Consider the following 14976-nt stretch of genomic DNA (forward strand, 5'->3'; position numbering starts at 1 on the left):
GTAATTTGGAAGACCCATATTACTCACAAAATAGAAACTGACTTGATAATAGAGACAGGCAATTAATTTTATATTTTTGTTTGAAACTACATAATACATCCATAATAATACTGAAAAATCACAAAGGTCTATTACTGGAGAAAATTCTATACACTTGAACACGTCACGTCACTCATTCTGTGCTTCTCAGTATGTTCTAATGGCTAACAAAAAGATGATGATAATCTAATTTTTAAAAACCATGATTTTCAGATCAAAAGCACTGTATTAAAAACAATCTTGTTATCTATAATTCAAATAGATGCTATCTATTTATGAAAGGACAGAAAAGCCACGTGAAAACTAAAAAACTGATTCTTACTAAAGCCTTCTGGATCTTCTTCCCACATTGTCAGTTCTTCTTCAGTTAATAGAAAATAATGAGAGACTAATCTTCTACAGATCTCTGTCAAAGTGGGGTATGTGAAGAATGCCATCTTAATCTTATGAGCTTCAAGGGTTTCAGGGCTGCTATCTAGAAAAAAGTGAAATTTACAAGTTAATGTACAGACATCCTACTCGAGTTGGATTATATAACACAAATAAATTTAAAAAGACACCCTCGAGAGAAAAGATGCAGTGGTGTATATATGTTCATTTTCATTATGGACAAGCCACAAAAACACTTTCTTTTATTCATACCGCACACACATCAGTCTTGTTTTTTCCACTACAACTTGTACATTACCATACTATATATATTACAACACCATATTGAAGTGACATATTTATTTATATATGTCTCTCTCCAAGATTTTCTCATTCATTTTCATACACATGCAGATGAATGGATTACAAATAATATAACAAACAATTAAACCCATCTGGAAGCAACCTCACTTTTGTAAAGTCAGAGAAAACTTTTAAGTATACAAATAAATACAGTCTAAAACAGGGGTCTCGCCCTGGCCGGTTGGCTCAGCGGTAGAGCGTCGACCTAGCGTGTGGAGGACCCGGGTTCGATTCCCGGCCAGGGCACACAGGAGAAGCGCCCATTTGCTTCTCCACCCCTCTGCCGCGCTTTCCCTCTCTGTCTCTCTCTTCCCCTCCCGCAGCCAAGGCTCCATTGGAGCAAAGATGGCCCGAGCGCTGGGGATGGCTCTGTGGCCTCTGCCCCAGGCGCTAGAATGGCTCTGGTCGCAACATGGTGACGCCCAGGATGGGCAGAGCATCGCCCCCTGGTGGGCAGAGCGTCGCCCCTGGTGGGCATGCCGGGTGGATCCCGGTCAGGCGCATGCGGGAGTCTGTCTGACTGTCTCTCCCTGTTTCCAGCTTCAGAAAAATGAAAAAAAGAAAAAAGAAAAAAAAAAAGAAAGAAAACAGGGGTCTCAAACTCGCGGCCCGCCGAACAATTTTGTGCGGCCCGCAGACTAATCCATGGGCTTACTTAATTTTATCCAAAATATTTTGAATTTCGTGGATTAGTCTGCGGGCCGCACAAAATTGTTCGGTGGGCCGCATGCGGCCCGCGAGTTTGAGACTCCTGGTCTAAAACATGAGCTACCAGGTTATTATAGTACCTTACTGTTGACGTGCCCAGGTTTCCATGGACCTTCTACTGTGCTACAAGACAGTTTACTAAATGTACTGTACAGCTTTCAAAAGCTGGAATATAGCAAGTCTCTAATTCTCATCACCATTTCATGTTGCAGCAACATTTTATTTTTATACTTAAATAAATGAATTTCAAAAAAATGTATATAAAAATAGCATTTATTTCACACTTCGATTCTAAATAAAAAGAAATGAAAATGAAAAATAAAACTGTCTATAAATCATTACCTTCAAAATTTTTGGATGGCTTATAAGCATAATTTTTGACAATCATCTTAATAAGATTCATGCATTGGACAATGAATCGCTCAAATGTAACCCCTTCACCAACTTCTGTAAACACATAGCTCACAGAGAATTCCAGTGATCTCTGAATTAGAGGAGTGAATGAAAAAGGATGCTGATCCAAGAAGTCCAAAAGCTAGAAAGAAAGAAATTAAAATGTAATTTCACCGAATTAATAAAGGAATATAGTCATTCATAGTTCATCTTATAACTTTGCTAGTAAACACTTGTTAAGTTTTGAACCTTGGTTGGGAGTCTGTATGTAGCAGTTTCACATGTAATACATGTGAACATACTTCTTCAGTTATATCATATAATGGGGATTATATCAGATATCTCATAATTAGCAATTTCTATTATTTCCAATATAGGATCCAAACTAGAACCACTTCATAAGTAATTTGTGTTAAACAATGGGTAAATGTAACACAAAAAGTGTAAGTATATTAAAAAATGGGTCTTTGAAAAGTACAGAAAATTTTAACATCATCACCTACAGGGTCTGAAAATGACAAGAAAACCAATTTTACCATAGGTTAACTGATATAAACAGAGTTAAGTTCCTACATCATCTCATCGTTATAAGTGAGACAACATTGAACAAAACAAGGTTATTCGAAGATCTGCTACAACAGATAAAAACAAAAAAATCAAAAATTATCCTGCCTTTCCTGTATGAACTGAATTTTGATGCATTAAATAGTTGATGAGGAGGCTCTGGCCAGGTAGTTCAGTTGGTAGAGTGTCCAGAAGTTGGACACTGCAAGCTGAGGGTCCTTGTGGTTTAGAATTCTGGGGGACAGAGGTGTGTGTGTGTGTGGGGGGAGACTGGCAGTAAGCTGACAGGATCCTTGCTGCCCATCCCCCCACACCTCACTTGCTTAAGTTGCTCAAGGCTAAGCTCTTCCCCACAACCTCTGACTGTTTAAGTTGGTAAAGGCAATTTGTAGGCCCTTCCCCACAGCTCCATGTTAGCTGTGTTTCCACTAGTCCCATCCCCCATGTCCCTCAAAGAAACTGGAGGCAGTTTTCTTTCTACCCTTTATTTTGTAAAGTTAAGATATTATGCAGGGTGGAAAGTTTTCTGCAATTGGGAGAATTCTTGGGTTGCCTTGAAAATGTGACTGTATCAGAGATCTCTTTGATTTGCTAATGACTTTGCTCTGCACTATAAATAAAGTGGTTTAGGGGTGGAGACTTGCTCTTGCAAGCTATTAACTGTGCAATGGATCCTCCCGATCCCATCCTTTTTCTTTCTGTGTTTATTTTCTAATTCTCCACCTTTCCCATCTGAGATCTGCTAAATTATTTGCTGCGCGGGTTCACAACATCCCAATACACCAAGGTTGAGGGTTCAATCCTGTTAGGGCACACACAAGAAACAACCAAAGGCAGTACTTCATCTTGTCTTATGGCTGAGTGAGTATTCCACTTGATATGTGTACGACAGCCATTTGTGACAACACGGATGGACCTTGAGAATTTTATGCTAAGCTAAGTAAGTCAGAAAATGTTGAGCACTGTATGATTTCACTCATACATGAGATATAAAACTGAGACTCACAGACATAGACAATAACGTGGTGGTGAAGTAGTTAGGGGTGGAGGCCGATAAAGGGAGCCAAATATATAGTGATGAAGGATGGTTTGACTTTGGGTGATGGGAACATAATGCAATATACAGGACGTATATCAGAAATGTACACTTGAAACCTTTATGATCTTATTAACCAATGATACCCCACTTAAAAAAAAATCAACCAATGTATGCATAGATAAGTGAAACAACAAATTGATCTCTCTCTCTCAAATCAGTAAATTAAAAATATATATATTTGGCTTTGACCAGGTGGCTCAGTAAACAGAGAGACGTCCCAGCTCACGGAGGTCACAGGTTCAATCTCAGGTCACATATGAGAAACAAGCAATAAGTGTACAACTAAATGGAAAACCTAAGTGGAGCCTGACCAGACGGTGGCGCAGTGGATAGAGCGTTGGACTGGGATGCGAAAGACCCAGGTTCGAGACCCCGAGGATGCCAGCTTGAGTGTGGGCTCATCTGGTTTGAGCAAAAGCTCACCAGCTTGAGCCCAAGGTCGCTGGCTTGAGCAAGGGGTTACTCGGGCTGCTGAAGGCCCGCGGTCAAGGCACATATGAGAAAGCAATCAATGAACAACTAAGGTGTTGGAACGCGCAACGAAAAACTGATGATTGATGCTTCTCATCTCTCCGTTCCTGTCTGTCTGTCCCTGTCTATCCCTCTCTCTGACTCTCTGAAAAAAAAGAAAAAAAAAAACCCTAAGTGGAGCAATGACTTGACGCTGCTCTCTCTTTCCCCCTTACCTAACCCTCTTTATCCTCCTTGCTCTCTCTCTCTCTTTCTCTTTTAAATCAATGGAAAATTTTAAAAACATGTATTTAAATAGTTGATAAAGAAGATTTCTTCTTTATAGAAGAATTCTAGCTAATAAATGCAAAGAGAATAATAGAATGCCATTATGTTTAGCCACTAATCAAACAATGGCCATGATCATTAATGGCTACAAAAATCAATAGGGGAAAGACTGTTGAGAAACTTCATAAGGGATAGTTCACTCATTGGATTTAGACATCAGACACTGTGTATCTCCTGATGTGATGCAATAGGAAAGCACCACCTGAATTCTTGCCATTACCCCCCTCCAAAAAATAAAGCCTGTATGATCAAGCCTCTCTAACTACAAATTTATAAGAAATGTGGGGAAGAAATGAGGTATGGAGGCAAAGAAACATGGTAAATAACACATCAGGATTCAAACAAAGCCAATTCCAAAACATAAAAAACTCCACTGAAAATGACCTTTTACTTCAACAAATATACTGGAAGGGGGAAAAAAAGATGGAAAGAGAATGGACACTACTGAATCCAGACCCAAACAAACCAATTACGAGAAATTCATGAGAGAAATCTGAAAACTGACTGAATGTTTAGATAACATTAAGAATTGCTAGTTTTTAAATGTGATAACAAGTGTTGAGTGTTTTCTTAAATCCCTTATCACATAAATATACATATTCAGATATTTACATATAATACCATATATCTGGATTTGCTTTAAAACAACTAGGGGGTGGGAGGAAGGAAGGGGAGGAGAAAGCAGACAGATAAAACATAAGTGGTCATGACCAGATGTTGACCATTGCTAAATCTATTGAAATCTTTTTGGAGGCATATTAAAATGGTCCAATTTTAAAAGTTTTTAATGAAGTCAGAGGTCATAAACGTAAATTTCATAAATAAAATTATTCATGAACACTACACAACTCTACTGACTAACCACATCATCATATTTTACTTTGCTTTGTGTTCTTTTGTTTTGTTTTTAACTCAAAATATCTGAGTAGCCTGACTGGTGGTAGCAGGGTAGATAGAGTGTTGACCTGGAACACTGAGGACCCAGATTTGAAAGCTCCAAGTCGCTAGTTTGAGCGCAGGCTCACCAGCTTGAGCGTGAGGTTGCCAGCTTGAATGTGAGATCATTCACATGATCTCATGCTCGCTGGCTTGAAGTCTAAGGTTGCTGGCCTGAACAAGGGGTCACTGGCTCAACATGAGCCCCTCCCACCCCTATCAAGCCACTTAATGAGAAGCAATCAATGAACTAAAAGTGACACAACTTACAGATTGATGCTTCTCATCACTCTCCTTTTCTCTCTCAAAAAACCAAACCAAAACAAAAAAAGTTTAAAATAAAAGGATCTGAGTCAATTGTATACTGGATCTTGGAAGATTAGGTGGGTTTTGCTACTGAATGCAACTAAAATTACAGGTAACTGCTATCTAACCACAAAAATAAAAACTGCTCATTTCTACTCCTTTTATCCCCTCCCAGAGAACAGACAACCACAACTCTATTAATGAACCTCCAGTGAAAATGGAGTAAGTAGGCTAAAGATTTAGCTACCTATCTTTCAACTGCCAGTTTTAGCACAAAGAAGTCCTCAAACCTGGTCTTCCTGATTGCTATAATCCAATTCTTGCACTTTTCCCAACCTCTGAAGCCCAAAATTTAATAAAATAATTTTATAAAACTTATTTTTATCAGAAATTTATACACATTGCCAACACAATGAACCCATATAATTCTATTCAAAAGATGTTTAATTTGATGACAATGGGTAATTTTGAATATACTGACTTCCTGATATTATATTGCCTGCCTGCTCCATCTTATCTATGTTCTGCTCAGCAGGCCTGGTATCTTTTTTATCACTGCTTTTTCCAATGGCTATGAGAATAATGAACTTTATTAGGATAGATTTTTTTTTACATCAAAGTGACTCATACACTACAACTTATGGTCTATAAATTTAGTTATTATAGGCTTCAAGATACAAAGTTTTTTTTAGTTTTCCTATAAACAAAAAAGAACTTACTTTACACTCAAGTCAGAATGTATGCTTATAAATGCCATTTTCCTTACTAAAGTTGCATATGTGTATTTTATTTGAGTAAACATAATTAATATAAATAGAAAACTTACCACTTTAGTAAAAAGAATAATGGTCTTTTCCAGTCTATCTCTACATACATTATCAGTACCTATACTTCTACCTGTTAAAAATACATTTCAAATATTAGTATAAGTTTATAATACTATACTCTATAAATTCACAACTATGACAATGACAACAAAAATAGTAATATATTTTTGCATATTTTGCATTATTAATTCATTATTGTGCATTCCCAACTCTAAACAAATTAACCATATAAAGCAATACTAAGATTTGCACTTAACACAGTAATCCTCAGTGGCATACTTCACAAAATTAATCCTAAAATAGAAACAGCTCATTTAAAAGTTAATGAGTAACAATTTAATCCATAAATCATGAGTTCCATTTTTAAAATCTCTATAAGTCATAGTTGAAATACTTTTCAAGCAACATATATAAAAACAAAGCACTCAAAGATGAACATACTGATTATTTTTCCTATATTGCTAATAACTTTCTTCTGACAATTTCTCAATAATTAATTTTTGTATATTCAGAATAATGTACACCAGCTCACCAACTACTCTGCTCTCTAATCACATGCTTCATATTTTGCTTCAACATTTATTTTCTTCTCTTTCTGCTTCCCCTTGGGGATGACCAAAAATAAAAACATTTTTAGAAAAATAAACTCCTTTGTATGAACTATCTTATTCATCTTCGCATGCACAGTACCAAGAATAGTGACTGACAATAAATTCAACAATGTTTTTTTACTAAACTGAAATGATTGACATGAAACAACAGTAACTCCCTAAAAGTGAGTACACTAAAATATATCCTCAGGGTAGTTAAGTCCTCAAAAATACACACATATACATAAAAACACACACTTATACAAGATATACATACCTGTGTGTGCATTCAGGATATGCATACATTTGCGTGCATGCACGCATGTGCATATCCTAAGCAAAGATGCTTACAATTATAGCAAAAAGAAAAGGATAGCGAACAGACTTCCAGTATAATACAACACAACTATGAATGTTAAATTATCTTTTGTGAGGCAGTGGATTAGAAAGGGTCCTAAATGTAAGCCAATGAAGGTTAATAAACAAAGGATTTGCAAAATGAAAGTACCATTTAAGGAAATTTATATCATATAAATATGTAAAATGTACAAAAGCAACAGTATCTGTAAGAAGTCTCAACAGCACCTACATAGACTCTACACAATGCACATCTGTGGATGTCTGCATGGAATCAAGTAGCAGCAGAAGAAATATAGAAGGGATGAACACAAAGTAATTTTAAAAAATGAAAAAGTTTCCTCAATATTCAAGACTTTCGTATGAAAACAAAGTTGAGCTTCCAATTTAACTTCAGAGAATTAATTATCAAGACACAGAATCTGAGCCTCTCTACAGATTTGCAAGTGCAGAGAAGTTATTAATGAATAAGGATTTTACAGTATGAATATCATAGAAGTACTTACTGCATTCCAAAAATTGTTTTAGACGGTCGAATATTCCATGTAAAAAGCCCTACAAAAGAATATATTTTTAAAGTGTCTCAATTATTCTGTAATAAACATTTACCTTATACTTTTTCAGGGATATCTATACTTTTTCAATACATCTATCAAATCATTTTAAAAAGTTAATTAAGGCCTGAACTGTGGTGGTACAGTGAATAGAGCATCGACCTGGAATGCCGAGGTTGCTGGTTCAAAAACCCTGGGCTTGCCTGGTCAAGGCACAGATGAGAAGTAACTACTACGAGTTGATGCTTCCTGCTATCCACTCCCCCTTTTTCTATTCTCTCTTTAAAAATCAGTAAATAAAATCTCTAAAATGTTAAAATAAAGTAAAAAACACTCCACTATTGTAAAAAGTCTTACACAAAAAAGTAATTACATTACGTTCCCCTTATCCACAGAGGGTAAGTTCCAAGACCAGCCCCCAACGGATGCCTCAAGACTTGGGAGAGTACAAAAGCCTAAATATACACATCTATGACAAAGTTTAATTTATATAAGGTACAGTAAGAGATTAACAACTAAAAACGAAACGAAACATCTATAACAATACACTATAATAAAGTGATGTAAATGTGATCGTTCTCTCTCCCTCTCTCTGATGACCAAGCTGGCTACTAAGTGACTAGCGATAGCACGATAGCAGGTCCAGTGTGGATATGCGGGATAAGGGGATGAGTCACGTGGGGGAGGGGATGGTGGGCAGAGGTGAAGAGGGATGGGGCTCAGGATAGCAAGAGATTTCATCACGCTATTCAGAACAATGTACAATTTAAAAGTCATAAATTGTTTATTCTGAAATTTCCATGAAATATATTCAAACAACAGCCTTCAGGTAACTGAAGCCAAGGAAAGTGAAACCATGGATGGGCCAGAGGGGCTACTATATAGTATTTCATCTCTTCAGTGTCTCATTTCAGGTATTTCAGTTTCCTAAATTTCTTTACAATAAAATAGTAAGCATATTTTATAAATACTCTATTCTTACTGTTTTATTTTTCTTCGCATCCCTTCTAATACCTGACATATTGTTTCTCTACATCTGTCTCTTCCCGCTAGAATGTAAACTCTTTGAGAGCCAGCGCTTTGCTTGTTTACTATCTATCCCAGAATCCAGGAACAGTATGTGGCAATAATACGTACTCAATATATGAATGAATGATAGCAATTATTTTAAGTAGAGGTTCTTAATCTGAAGTGTTAAATATATTAGTCTTAGATACCAGAAAAGACAAGCATTACCTTTTACCATCTGGGTCCAATTAACCATTATTTTTAAATACATATTTTATAACATTATAAATATTTTACAGGTTAAATATAAAGGAATAATAAAAAACAGTATCATTAAAATTTTTAAGAATTTGAACATCAATAGACTTCTTTGTACCAATAAATTTTGACAAAAAAAGATGTCACATTTTCTTTTAGCAAATGAGATGGTCTAAGTTTTTGCCACAAAATACTGTAAAATGACTAACTAGAATAGATTGTTGTATTTTCCCTTTGTCCTTAGAAATATATTGTTCAACCTGACCTATGATGGCGCAGTGGATAAAGCGTGACCTGGAATGCTGAGGTCATCGCCAGTTTGAAACCCCAGGCTTGCCCAGCCAAGGCACATATGAGAAACAACTACTACAAATTGATGCTTCCATCTTCTCCCCAGCCTCCAGCTCCCATCTCTCTCTCTCTCTCTCTTTCTTTCTCTCTCTCTCTCTCCAATATCAGTAAATAAAATCTTTAAGAAAACAAAAAATAAATAGATTGTTCACTAATTGATTCCTGAGTTTGAAACTATTCAACCAGGATGTATGTAATCATCTGAAGACCTGGAGGCTGAGATTTCACTTACACAATTTCACCACCATCATTAGGGTCTAGAGTGCTGCCCTCAGTCTCTTGGAGAATATCTATCTTTTCTAATTCATCTAAAATTTATAAAGATCTTCCTCTGTCAAGTTTCTTCTCTCTGACATTTTGGGCAGAAAATGAAAAATTCTCAACTGTGTTAAACAAAAGCTGAAAGAGGGAAAGGATAGCATTTCCTGTCTTTTTTCATACCTTCTTGAAAGATAAATCAATACAATAGGGAACACAGTAAAAAAACTGCAGGATGACAATTTCACTATTGCTTCCTACCAACAGTCTTCAATTTCCATACTATTTCAGTCTTTTTAAAGCACAGTTGAAAATAATAAGTAATGAAAAATAGCAATAAAATAATTCCTAGGATGGTGAAACAGCAAAATGTATCAATATAGGAAGAACAAGATCACTGAGATCTAATACATAACTCAAATGTATACCAGGACCCAACAGTCACAGATAGTAACTATATGATAGGAATTTTATTGTTTTCTTCTAAATTAGTACATCAGTCAGGGTTTCCCAAAGAAAACAAGAAAATAAAAGCCATCGGTTTTAATAAGCTCATCAAGAGAAACAGGAATTAACTGAATTATAGAGAACTGACTAATCTGTAGTCCAAATAAACAAAGTAACTTAACTAATGTTACAAAATAATAAGAGTAAGAATTCATACTAAAATAACCATTAAACAGTAATTTACAGAGCAGACTTTAATTAGTTGCTGAGCTCCTTACAAAAATCATTATCTCCCTTAATCCTTGCTACATCCAATGAGGTAGGTACTATTAGCCAGAGGTCACTCTATCAAGAAAAGACCAAACTGGCCCTGGCCGGTTGGCTCAGTGGTAGAGCGTCGGCCTGGTGTGCAGAAGTCCCGGGTTCGATTCCCAGCCAGGGCACACAGGAGAAGCGCCCATCTGCTTCTCCACCCCTCCCCCTCTCCTTCCTCTCTGTCTCTCTCTTCCCCTCCTGTAGCGAGGCTCCATTGGAGCAAAGATGGCCCGGGCGCTGGGGATGACTCCTTGGCCTCTGCCCCAGGCGCTAGAGTGGCTCTGGTCGCAACAGAGCGACGCCCAGGAGGGGCAGATCGTCGCCCCCTGGTGGGCGTGCCTGGTGGATCCCGGTCGGGCGCATGCGGGAGTCTGTCTGTCTCTCCCCGTTTCCAGCTTCAGAAAAAAAATACAAAAAAAAAAAAAGAAAAGACCAAACTGAAATTCAAATCTAAATCTATCTATCTCCAAATCTCATCACTATCATGTAGAATTATTAAATTATCTTTTAAGTTCCATGTTATTTTTAAGATCTTTATGTTATTTAAGAAGATGTCCTTAATTTGTTAAAAGTCTAACCTCAATGAATATAACTTAAGTGCTACAATACAGCTTTTATAACTGAGTCAATGTTGACATACAGTTTCTGCAGAGAGAAGAGAAAACTTTCGAGGAAAAGCCAAAGGCTCACAAAATATAACAGACCCAATGAAAATCCCTATTCCAGTTTATAAGAAGGTATTTCAGAATCAGTTCATTTTTACTGAAATAAAAGACAAACATAATACTTTTATTATAATTTTATATAATTTTATAATACTCAGCATAATATTACATATAATAATTACTGAACCTCTTAACATGTTTCTACCATATCATATGTCCATTCATTTAACAAATAACTAATGAACATTTACTGTATGATAGAGACTGTTCCAAGCTCTGGGGTGGACAGTAAATATAACAATGCCTCTGACTTCCTGGAATTTACATTCTGGTGAAGGAAAGCTGTAAAATCAGTTTCTGGAAATTGTTTCTTGGAAGTCTGGCAATAAATGTAAATATTTAAAATGCATTAATATTTAAAATTGAGGTTGGTTTCCCAAAAGTTCATTCCAATATCACTTATCAACAATTAAAAACTGAAAACAAGCTATATGTCCAGCAATAAATAATTAGGCTGGTAAATTATAGAAAGCCAAATGAGCTTTATCAGTTTTTAAAAACTTAGTCCACTGATAGTAATCATATGGATTTACCAATCACTAAAGACATGACATATAATATTGCTGACATGAGAAAAATATTCATAATGTACTGTTTTTTAAAAAGCAATTAACAAAATAGCATGTAGGTCCACTTACATAAAGTCAAGGAAGAGGAAAGGTGTATCTAAAAGAATGTGCGTAAGATGTCAGCAATACCTCTGAGAATGAGTTTTTAAATGGCTTTTTAAATTTACTGGTCTCTTTTCTGTGTTTAACATAAAAAATAGGCATATAATACTTTTATAGAATAAAATAGCCATCAGATTATAATAATGTATATTAGCAGTTTTTAACTTCTTTTAATAGAACCATTATTTCCATCAAAATCTTACCAATATACAAAAAAAAGAGACAAGACAAGGAAAAGAAAAAAAAAGGAGGATGAGGAGGATGAGGAGGATGAGGAGGAAGAGGAGGAAGAGGAGGAAGAGGAGGAAGAGGAGGAAGAGGAGGGAGAGGGGAGGGAAGGGAAGGGAGGAAACAGAGTAGCTCTGGTTAAATCTAGAGTAGACTCAAAGACCCAATTAGATGCACTTTTTAAAAAATTTCTGTGTGGTCCCCCAAAGCAATACGGAAAGCAATATTTTAGCTTATATAAACTCACTATGAAAACTAATATATAGCTGAGTAGTATAACACAATCCCATTTTCTTTTGGGATAAAATAAATATAATTACATATTTTTGCATACAGAAAAGTAATGACACTATACTAACAATAAATATACATCACAAAAAATTTGTTAGGCTTATCTATGGGGTTTGCCTCTCTTGTATATTACTTTTTTAATTGATTGCAAAGAGAAAATATAAATGTTATGGTGAGAAGGAAAAAAAATCATTTAAAATATATAAAAATGGACAAAGGAAAATATCAAGAATATAAATAACTAAGATACACCTGAAAATGTTGTAATAGCAATCAAATTCACAGAAGTTCGCTTGAACTGAAATTCAAGTGAACATTCTCAAGGAACCATGTCATCTTGAGAACTATCGTAGGCCTATTTCCTCTCCTTCACACAATAGTAGTGAAAACAAACCACAAGTCTAAAGGTATAATTAACACATAAATTGGTTTAAAAAAATAAAACCTAGATTGTCACATGAAAACATTTAAATGACTGCCAAGTAAAAAGAATATGCTTCAAAATTTCCAAGGAAATACCAAACATTTCCCCAAAGTCACAAAAAACCAATTACTTCTTTCACTTACCATCACTTCCATATTCTTATGAGGTTCCACAAATCCATTAACAGTTAACTTACGCAGCACTGAAAAGTAAAATCAAGTTTTACTTGCATCTTATTTTTTCATATTTTATCCTACTAAAATCATGACCTAATAATGGAAACTCAGAATCACAAAATCTCATCAAGCTTAGAGGGTATAGTCCTTCACATTTAATAGATACAGAAAGGTAACCTCTGGACATTGCCTGGTTTACAAAGTGGGAAAGACGGAACCAAAGCCAAATTCTTGTGTCTCAAAAGCAGTGTTATTATTACCATAACTACTTATGTTTCTGAAAGTATACTGCTCACAAAAATTAGGGGATATTTCAAAATGAATATGAAGCAATAAAATACCCCCTAATTTTTGTGAGCAGTATGTATTGCAAAATTTAGCTTAATTTCTATAACAGTTAGTACTTGTCACCTACAATAACCATAATACTCCACTCACGAGCACCGCTGCCATGAACACCTTCCTGCTCGCTGCACTCTGCCTCCTGGGTACCTGGGCCGACCTGACACAGGGGGTCACCGTGCATGATGGAAAAGGTTACCTCTATTCTATAAAACTCTGAACTACACCTCAATAGTGATCAAAAAGCTTCACTCAGTTTTAGGTTACATTAATGAAAATACAGTACCTCCTAAAAGCAATATAAAAAATATTCTATTTCAAAAATGAAATAGACCATAATGTTCAATTATAAGCATCTCATTTTATGAGTAAACTGGTGTACATGGGGGGACTAGAAGAATAATAGATTTGAAATCAGATCTAGATTTAAATCATAATTGTTCCAGGCAACTTTTCTACAGCTCACATTCCTTATCTGTAAATGTGGCTAATAAGTCCTATTCCCTTGGGTTATTAAATAATTTAGTTATATAATGTATGTAAAACACTTAGCACAATTCAGTAATAGCTAAATGGCAGCCTACAAGACTACAAAATTTAAAGTCATTTCACTTTCAGTAAACAACTTTATAGACAGCATTGCTGTCTAAGTAACTAGAGTGTTCAGGAGGTGAAGTCTAAAGGCCTATATTAAAAAGTTTAGAATTCACTTGTCTAAAAGGCCAACAGTTTCACAGATTAATTATATACACTCAAAAGGTACTACATCATAACAGGATAAAAGAAAGGTTTTAACAATTCATTTTTAATTAATTTGCAATCAATCTAAAAGAAAGGTTCAAACTGATCCCTTATTCTGCATGTGCTCTTTCTTACCAAAGCATCCCATTATGTGGGAGGGTCATTTTATACTCCTTTATTGCTAGTAACTTTACTTTATGATTTTGATTCTAACATCACTTTCTTAGGGAAGTTTTTTTCTGGCCATTACCTGTTATCACAACATCATAAGGCCCCTGTCAGATTTCATTTAACATGTATTTGTGTGGTCATTTTATTATGCCTGTCTCTTCAGTGCCAATCACCTATCTATAAATTTGTTGAATGAAATAATGTCTGAAAGATACTAAATGCAGATAGGTGCAAACTCCGAGATTACATATAATAAAAACTCCAGTCCTAAGACATTCTTAAATCATAACAGGATAGAAATTTATACCTGCAGAGTAAATATTTTAAAGAAAAATGCTATAGGATTTTTTTTTAGGTCAAATGCCGTGGAAATGCTAATGTATCTCAGACCTTGAGATGAGGAGGTATTGAAAAGCTTAAAGCAGGCTAATACAGAGTAAAACTACACCATTTTTGTCAGGAGTTAAATTCTGAAATCAGTAAAACAAGAAGAGTCTATAATCAAAAGAATTCGTGAAAATTCCTTAATCATTAAGTTCAGTCCTTAACACAGTTTTATGTATCTATCCTTATATCAGTTTCTCTGATCTTGCTGAGCATACATCTCTCTCTAAAGCCTTTGAATGTTTCCTCAAGGATGCTGACAAACCCCCATCACTTGTATATG

General features: G+C 35.5%; 1 protein-coding gene across 1 annotated transcript in view; it reads right to left on the reverse strand.

Moving 5' to 3' along the window:
- The window catches only part of IPO11 (importin 11), a 241840-nt gene that overhangs the window by 159099 nt on the left and 67765 nt on the right, over positions 1–14976 (reverse strand). Inside the window, exons 7-11 of the mRNA XM_066242532.1 lie at positions 13023–13081; positions 7856–7904; positions 6402–6472; positions 1822–2014; positions 362–514 (exon numbers count right to left, since the gene is read on the reverse strand). Of these exons, the coding sequence (XP_066098629.1) occupies positions 362–514; positions 1822–2014; positions 6402–6472; positions 7856–7904; positions 13023–13081 (525 nt within the window). The remainder of the gene's footprint in view (positions 1–361; positions 515–1821; positions 2015–6401; positions 6473–7855; positions 7905–13022; positions 13082–14976) is intronic.

The sequence above is a fragment of the Saccopteryx bilineata genome, chromosome 1 (assembly GCF_036850765.1).
Source record: "Saccopteryx bilineata isolate mSacBil1 chromosome 1, mSacBil1_pri_phased_curated, whole genome shotgun sequence".
NCBI classification, from domain to species: Eukaryota; Metazoa; Chordata; class Mammalia; order Chiroptera; family Emballonuridae; genus Saccopteryx; species Saccopteryx bilineata.